The sequence below is a fragment of the Mchenga conophoros genome, linkage group LG6, assembly GCF_057382185.1.
Source record: "Mchenga conophoros isolate Kocher_MC1m ecotype Shallow Benthic linkage group LG6, M_conophoros_male_GT1.1, whole genome shotgun sequence".
In the NCBI taxonomy this organism is placed as follows: Eukaryota; Metazoa; Chordata; class Actinopteri; order Cichliformes; family Cichlidae; genus Mchenga; species Mchenga conophoros.
In genome coordinates this window covers 25,870,857-25,879,976 of record NC_140531.1, presented here as the reverse complement: position 1 = coordinate 25,879,976, position 9,120 = coordinate 25,870,857, and the positions used below count along the sequence as shown (strand labels likewise).

Genomic DNA, 9,120 nt, shown 5'->3' with positions numbered 1-9,120 from the left:
TCTAGGCACTATACCATGATATTACAGCACTGCACAATTTGGCTCTTATCACCCATTTGTGGCCCTGTATATTATTTTTAATGAAAATCAAGTTGCCATTAATGGTTCCTAAACTGATACATCACTAACGAAGTACAGAAAAATTAGTTGTGCAACTCTGGAAAGTATTTTGCTGTCTGTAAAGTCTAAATAATCAGCACAACATGGACAAAATTATAGTAAAATGTAATGTGTTATTCAATTGAAATATTACGTAGCATGCATAATGTATATTATAAAAGTTGCAGTATTGTAAAATGTAATATGATGAGACATATATGATTATGTGACAAACTGTGCAAACATCTTGAGTCACCCCTCATTTTGCTTTCTAGCAGCCAGACTTTCCTGTCATGTTTTTAAAATGTTCTTGAGAAATGCTTCTTCAGTTTTATCAAGGTCTTTTAAAAGACAATGGCTGCTTTTTTGTTTATATTAAATCAAAGTACTTGCACCTGGCTATTTTCACAGGAATGCTTTTTGTTTCTTAAGTCACTTAATACTGACGTATGAATGATTTGTTCATGAAAAGGCTGTGCAATTTAAGAGATGGAACAGTGTTGTGTCTACACATAACAGACAACTTAGCAAAGAACCCTTTTTAAATTGTATCTTCAGCTACTTTATTACTAGCAGTCTGATTACTACTTTATTACTAGTAATCAGACTACTAGTAATAAAGTAGAGTCATAGAGTCTTTAGCCGTCTTTAACCGACTCTATGACAAATGTCCAAGATTACACTATTTGACAGGCAAGAAACTATTGTTCTAATAATTCTCATTAGTATCGGATCTCTTTGGGCGTGTGGCTCTAAAAAAATGTATTCTTCTTACCAGCAAACCAATACCCACACAATAAGGCAGTTATGATTATGAAAACAATTAAATAGTTTGCATAATATGAAGATGTGAACCGGAAAGTGACAGAAAATAGTTCACCTCCACTAGAGGGAGCGGGTTGACAACATTAGTACCGCTCTAACAGCCTTTTTTTTTCCAAAATAAAAGACCCAGTTGAGAGTGCTTTCTGATGTTTTAAAGTAATACAATTGCAACGATGTTTATTTTTTATTATTTGGAATCATGTTCATGGGAGATTACATTCCAGCAGTAAAACTGAGATTAACAGGCTTTCTTTTCTCCTTTTTTGTTAGCTAAACAAATGCAACTTTCCTTTAACTTCCGGGTTAATGTCAACCAATCTGTAGCAATGACATTGTACCAAACTCTAGACAAGTCAGTACGCCGAGTGGCTTATACTATGTTAGTTCACATGCTTTGAGGTGTCAGGAAGCTTGGACATTATCGTCAGTATGTCGTCCTCCACTACAGGTTTCCCGGGCGAGCGGCAGCACCAACCGGCGCAGGTAAAACATGGAGATAAACACGCACTAATTTAGATGCTAACACGTTAGCTTACGGTAGCTGGCAGTGACTTTGGATGAACTGCACGCGCAGTTTTATGGAGAGGGGTGTGTGCTTTGTTGCCCTCCGTTTTAATTTCAGTAATTTGAAGATGGATACGTTTGCATGGATTTCTATGACTTCTAGCGGCTGTTAACTAACAGTAAGGTGTTTGCGTTAACCTGCAGACGCCGCTGAACATTGACTACATCCCCACAGAAGAAGAGAGGAGAGTGTTGAGAGAGTGCAACCAGGAGAGCTTTTTTTACAGGTGTAAGTTTCCCGTGCACGCCAGCTTGATGGTTTAGGATGTGAAAATGTTGTTTGTTGTGACTCCGTCGTGTTTACACTGACATCATTATGATTTCTCCACAGCGGTGCCCTTCTCTGTGATCAGCATGGCTATTACCCAAGCCCTAGTGGCCAGAGGTAATGTTGTTCATACTGTGGAGCAGGGGTGTCAAACTCATTTTACACAGTGGGCCACATTCAGAGCAGTCCAATCTGGTTTTCAATAGGACAGATCAGTCATACGTATTATAAAGTGTTCCTCTTTCTTTCACTCTGAAGATGTAAGAGAAGTCTTATGAAAACAATTTATAAAGAAAATATGTGGGAGTGAATTGGCGTGTCACTTTGGTCTTAAATGTTTAGAAAGAAATGTAGCTTTGTTTTTTATTTTACAGATAAATTTGATCGAATTTTACCACAAAACATTGATTTCTAAAGAACATAGTGAAAAACTTGAACTTCTGCTAATTAATGGAGTATTAACAATAATTTTAAAAAAAAATCTATAATTATAGATACTTTACTAATTCCACACTGTGGAAATTCCCTTGTTACAAGGGTCAGAAAGAAAAAGTAAATTAGACATTATATTTATACACAAGTATTTTTAGATGGTGTTTTTTCTGTGTCTACATTGTACACTCTGACTGCTGTTGGGATGAAGGACTTGCGATAGTGCTCGTTCCTACACAGTGTCTGTAACAGTCTACTGCTGAAGGACCTGCTCAGGGCATCCACAGTCTCATGCAGGGGGTAAGAGACTGTGGATGTGGACCATGCTAATGTCCATAATGAACATTAGCATGGTTAACATCCTGCTCTCACCCACTTCCTCTATGGAGTCTTGGGGACTGGCAAGGACAGAGCTGTTGATGGGTTGCTGATATTTCTGTTTGTAAGATGGCTCTAAAACTGACAGAAAGCACAGTGAAATGTTGAAATTTATGCTCTCCTTTTAATTTTCACATTTTCTAAAGCATCCAGAGGGACGAGATCATTCTGGCCCCAGGGCCATGTGTTTAACATCCCTGCTGTACTGGAATCGGCACAATATCAGTTAAATGAACATTGTCACATGTTGATACTCAAGTTGACATGAATGTGTTAAATTTGCAGGGGCTCTGTCTGCATCTCCAAGATTTGGATCTTTACCCAAAGTTGCCTGTAAGTTTATAAGTGTTAAATATGTGGGATACACACATACACACACTTGCCCTGTATTTACTGAGTAGAATAAGAAAAACCTCTCTGTTAAACTCAGTTTGTGTTGTTTTCTCGTTTCTTTTTTTTTTTGACTGTGTTTGACCCTACAGTTGCTGGTTTCTGTGGCTACCTGGCTGGAAAACTGTCATATATGAAAACATGTCAGGAAAAATTCAAGAGGCTGGAGAACTCTCCTCTTGGCGAGATTATCAGACAGAAGTCAGGCCTGCCTCCACTGAAGTGAGTATCACATACACTTAATTAAATGCTGGCCTGTTGAGATTAACTGTCAGCAGCATTGCCTTTAGCATTTTGTCCCCTTCTTTACAGATCCCAGGGTCCTCAGTCAGAGTTGGGTGACCCAGACTCTCAGTCTTTTGAACCCATATTCCAGCCTGCAGAAACCTCGAGCCACACCTACAGCAAAGATTATGGATATGGCTACAGTCCAGACCCACCAGCACAGATGGACAGAGGAGATGACTTTACTGCTCCAGGTATTCCAAACGGGCAATATGTGGGTTATTCACAATTGAGTTCTCCACAGTAGCTCACCAAAAGAAAGTCCTGGGGCCAAAGCTTCCTGTTCTCTTTTTTTGCAAGGAGTTTGCGGCTCCCACTAGCCGTCTTCAGTTAATTTTCCACGAGTGTTAATATTGTATTGATAAAGTGCTCTCTGAATTTTGCTTGCAGCAAGAATAGAAAAGTGCTACCAGTGAAAAGGAAAGACCTTTTCTATCCTTTTCACTTGTTACAGTTAGGTGGTCATCAAAGTCCAGCATTTACTAGTTTTTCTTGTTCGGCATACATCTGAAATTACTTTTTTTTTAAAAACAAAACAAAACAAGAGTTGGTTGCACAAATTTGAATTTACTTTGGATGTTCTCTAATCCACACAGGCTCAAAAATAGATACACATATCTCCCTTGATATTTTGTTATATGTCCCTTAGCAAGTTGCACCTTAGCCATATGCTTCTGGTAGTCATCAACAAGCTTCTGGCATAGTGCTGGCTGGATTTCTTGGTTAATTTAAATCTGTTGATTTTGTGGTACAGGTCTGACTTTTTGAGCATACTCCAAAATATTTTAATAGACTTTAAGGTCTAAGCTTTCTGAAGGCAACTCCAGCTTAATGGCAACCTGCTTTATCTATTGCAAAGTCAGTTTTAAAGTACTGAGATCATTGTCCTGTTGGAACACTCAGTTGTGTCCAAGTTTCAATCGTTCGTCTGCTGATTTTAGGTGAATTTGAAGAATTAGGAAGTAGCTGCGTCCAGATGAACAAAATCAACTTTTTTGAGATTTCAGATTTCCTTACGTGGATTATTGAGCATGCATTAAGACGTGGCCCTTCTTCATTATTCTTTCCACTTTGTATAATGTACCACTGGCACCAAAACAGCTGCAGATCATAAACTACCACCCCCATGCTTGATGATACAGTGTTCTTGGGTTTAAAAGTCTCCCCTTCACACCTCCAAACATACCTCTTTGCAAAATACTATTTTTAATTTTTAATCCTCTCATTCTAAAAAGTAATCAGTGTATAAAGCATCAAACTACTTTTTTGCAAATGTTATATTGTAACTTGTATTCTTACTGAGATTAAACATGTAAGTTGCAAAAGGTGTCCACTGAATTCACAGACTGAGTTAATTTAATCATCCAAACATTTCAACAAAACTTTCCAGTAGAAATGAACTTTTTTTTTTTTAAATCCCATCTTTTGCCCTGTAAATTTCAGTCCAGTCATATGTGGAAGAGGAGGAGCCCAAGAGGAAGTCTATCCTCTATGAGGACCTGAGGCTCAAAAACAGAGAGAACTATGAGGTCACACTCACTCAGAAAGCTGACGCATTGCTCAAAACACCACCTGCAAAAGAGCCAGAAAGACCCAAGAAAGATGGTAGGTGGTTACTGCTAAGGCATATATAGAACTTGATATATACTTTTTTTTTCCTTCCTTGGCCAAACTAGATGGAAGATAACCAACATTATAGAACTGTATATTTGTGTCTCTAAAGTGGTGTCTTACAGAGGTTCAAAGTTAGCTGTTAAAGGAGTTGCTTCATAGTCTATAATTCTGACAATGTCTGTAAGTTAGCATTAAATGACACAATAATTAAATTATAGCAACAGCTGAGAGAAAAAAAAATCTTATAGAATTCAAGGAAGTAAAATGTACAAAACCAAATGTCTGGAAGTCCATCAAAGAAGAAAACCTTATTTAGTCGTGGCAGCAGAATCCTATTCCTGTGATGCGCCTGCATCTATATCGTGAACAAGCAGAGGAGCAACTGGCATGGAAACAAATAGTAGGGAGGGAGAAATTTGACCTCATTACTGCCTTTTATTATAATTCAAGATGCAGTGTGGATTGCACCTTACAGGAGGACTAGGATAATTTCCTTAAAAAATGGTGGTGGATAGATAGAGGTCGATTTGCAAGTACAGCCTGTCTTTTAAGTAATTTGTAAAATAATTTGCATTTCTCCTTCTGTCTCTGTACAGTGAAGAAGAACATCTATGGAGACGCTTGGGAGGAATGAGTCCTTTGGTGAAAATAAGATGTGATCAGTATTCGAGTGTCACTTATTGTACAGGACACGGGCTTTTCGGTGGTCACTTTTCATGATGTACAAGATTATGATAATTTTGTCTTTTAAGTATTAATAAAACCAAACAGTTTCAGGTCTTGGTGCTCTGTGTTTTCACACTAATGTGACTTTATCAAAAAATTTTCTATTAACTAGGATAAAGGCAAAGGTTCAAAACAAAAAACCCTGGAGGTGCATTTGACTTGTTTGAACTTGCATCCAGAGTTTAAGACGCTTTCCTAACCTGCAGTTGTTACAATGATTTAAGCACTGTTGTAATTGCATCATGTTTAATACCATGGTGCAAGTACAACAGGGAGTTTAATAGTGAAAGAGAAACTTCTGTTTTACTCATCACAGAGGCCTTTAATTTAGGCGTAAATATGACAATTTAACTTGCAGAGAAATGGACCAAAACCACCAAGGAAACCACTCTCTAAACCTAATCAGTGAAATTTGTTTGGACTGTTTGTCTAGATGCAACACAGAAAGTGGAGTACATCCTGCTGACACCAAATTCAGATAATCAGACAAAAAAAGAAAAATAGAAAGATACAGTGCTTAGCAATTTTACTAGATCACCAACTAGCGTAAGGATTACGCAGCAGCTCCCATAAATTAATAGCACTGGCATAAAAATCATATTTGGTGTTATTTGTTTATTCCACCAGTATGTGCAAACACTTTTAATCAAAATATATTTAATGCTAAAATATAGTTATCCATGAATTTTCAGATGTACTTTTACAAAAACTGGTAAAGCACATTATTGCTTTCTTGATGCCAAGTTGCAATTATTTACATGCATTTCTTACCAGGAACATAAATAGTTGAATTTGGTGGTCTAATAAAATAAGTTTTTTAATACTACCATAAAAAGATTGGAATATTTTAAGAAATACTGGGAAAACATGACTGCTCCAACAACACTGCACACTGGTTATTAGTTATACTTGATTGTCATTTTTCTTATGGGTTGACCATGCAGTTAATACAGACCCTAATAGGGCTGTATTAACTGCATGGTCTGTATTGTTACTTCTGTGCATCAATTCTGGTTTCCAATTTGTAAGAAAGAGATTAGAAGGTTTTTATTTAATTTTTAATTAGTAGGAATAAAAATATAGAAAATTGGAATTTTTAAAAATGACAAGTCACCAGAAATATTTGAACTTTCAAAAAAAAAAAAAAAACTACAATTAATTATACAAGCAGGCAGAAACAATCAGTGCTGAGATGCTGCAGGATCTTATAGATGATAAAAACTGAGTAGCTTTTATATAGGATAAGCCTTCATAAGTGGATCCTTGCCAAGGCAAACTCATCTGAAAATATCTACTCTTGTAACAGTGATCCTCCGCTCTTATGGCCATGGCTATGACCATGACTGTGACCATGGCCATGGCTGTGACTGTGGTTGCAGCTGTGGTCGAAACTCTGTGGTGAAAAGTGTCCAGAGCTGTGTCCTGCAACATGTCCATGAAGACTAAGAGGTGGTGTGGGACTCGCCTGGTGTGGCCAGCCTTCATAAGTCATGGCAGCAGTGTTGGCAGTGGGTAATGGAGCATAAGCTTGCACTGGGTAAGACCCAGGTGTGGGATTGATCTGTGGAAGCAAGGTCTTCTTCCTGTCCTCGGAGGAAGCTGGGATGAACATATCACCGCTGACGGTCCTGAACAGCCTGAAAGGCAACAACTTCTCCAGAACTCCAGCCTTTGCCTCAGACATGTCCAGAAAAGAGACCCATCCTTTACCGTACATCACCCCAACCAGGATGGCAATCACATTACAGGGCAGCACACAGTGAGGGACCAGAGCAGTGGTGATGACAAGGAACACCCAAGGAAGGGCCATAGTGGGAAAACTCACTCCACATAGAAAGGCTTTAGTCATCTTTGTGTGCATGGTAGTTATAGCCACAGAGGCAAGAGTGACGGGAACCAACCCCTCAGTGTGACCCTGGAAGCCGTCCTCCTGCAGGAGATCCATGAAGCTGTAAAACAAGCCTATGATCGAGGACAGCAGGAGGAACAGAAAGAGGAAACGGACCGTCCCCACACCTTTCTCCAAGCTCCCGCTGAGAAACACCAAAGTTGTGATGTTCAGAAGAAGCTGAGCAAAGGTTCGGTGGTAAAAGGGAAACATCAGGATGCAGTATAGGTGTCCGTTTTGAAAAACACTTGCGCCGATGCTGAAGATGCCTTGTTTTAAGCTCAAACATGTTTGGATTGCAAATAAAACACACGATATGATGCTCACTGTGACAATCCCGCTGGTGAAAGCTGGAACAATATCTTTGATAATTTTGCAGATCATCTTAATATGCTCAGTGAGAGCCATTTTATCATCCAACTCAGGATATCCACGATTAATGAGCTAAATAGAAGTTGAGCAAGACTTGCCGAACTGCTTCATCGATGTCTTCACTTCCTAAAGAGGAAGAAGTGCCATTTCCGGGATGTTTCGAGCCGAAGGCTTCTGTGACTTTCTCAGGATGTTTCCTTTTTGATGGATAGAAATGGCGTGCAGTCTGTGATGCAATATATCGATAAAAAGCACACCAAATTAACTTACTGTACAAACATCTAGCTAGGTATGAATCAGGGCGGCTAGCATGGGTAATAAGAAAACTTCTCGGTAAAACTTTCAAAATAAGTTTCCCTCTAATTTATTTTAGTAAAAACATGTATGTTCTAAGATTTAACCAACGACATTCAAGTCATATTTTGAAAAAGACTTTGCTCAGCTTCCGGTTTTAACTGCCCATCCTCTAGCTATCATTCACACCTCTGCGCCTTCTGCTCAAAGTGAAGAGATGCACTTTTTTCTTTACCACAAGTATTTGTACAAGTTTAAGATACTTGAATAATCTTCATATAACAACATGCAAGACTCCTAAATAGTTGGGAGATTGAGTATGCATCAAGACACCATATTAGACTGTGAAACACCGACTGAAAAGCTCAATAGTTTATAAAGGTTTTTAAAATGACATAAAACTGCCAGTGATTAAATGCTACAGTCAATAATTATGAAAACTATAAATAATAATAACTCAGCTCAAAGAGCATGAAGGAAACTTAATGCAATACTTCAGTTCTCCCTTTGTTTTACTGAGCAAATGAGACAAATATTTTTTGCCATTTGAACCTCTCACACGCATCAGTGCGTCAAATTGTGATAACTCTGATTTTTTAAATAAAATGTGCTGTGGAATATCAGTATCACTAGACAGCAGTAAATGTCATTCCACAGATAGATGCCTTCAAAAACATCTATCTGTGGAATGACCTGGGATTTTTACAGATATCCATCTTCCTGGGTTAGTACATTGCAGAGAGCTGTAATTGAATACTTGTTTACAAATATTTCTCGAATTAGTTTTACATATTTTATATATTGTTATTTCATATAGTGGCCTTCGTTGTTTAACTGTGAATTGTGCTGTTCTTGGTGTTTTTCTGTACATCTGTCCATTCCTCAATTACACCTCTATGAAAAGTGCATCCAAACAAAATGGATTGCTATCATATTTTATTTTATTTTATTTAACAAACAGTACATATAAGAATTACACGCGACA

At 38.0% G+C, this 9,120-nt stretch overlaps 2 protein-coding genes across 2 annotated transcripts; one reads left to right on the top strand and one right to left on the bottom strand.

Moving 5' to 3' along the window:
- The first annotated feature begins 1,217 nt into the window (after positions 1 to 1,217).
- LOC146572716 (OCIA domain-containing protein 1) lies at positions 1,218 to 5,632 on the top strand. The gene is made up of 8 exons (XM_085277052.1): positions 1,218 to 1,407; positions 1,633 to 1,717; positions 1,820 to 1,873; positions 2,852 to 2,899; positions 3,049 to 3,178; positions 3,269 to 3,435; positions 4,685 to 4,846; positions 5,452 to 5,632. Exons 1-8 carry the CDS (start codon positions 1,354 to 1,356, stop codon positions 5,487 to 5,489), a joined length of 738 nt encoding a protein of 245 aa, XP_085133178.1. The 5' UTR covers positions 1,218 to 1,353; the 3' UTR covers positions 5,490 to 5,632.
- Positions 5,626 to 8,180, bottom strand: rhbdd2 (rhomboid domain containing 2). Its single transcript, XM_085277051.1, has one exon. The coding sequence runs from the start codon at positions 7,875 to 7,877 to the stop codon at positions 6,873 to 6,875; it is 1,005 nt and encodes a 334-aa protein (XP_085133177.1). The 5' UTR covers positions 7,878 to 8,180; the 3' UTR covers positions 5,626 to 6,872.
- Between the last annotated feature and the right edge of the window lie 940 nt (positions 8,181 to 9,120).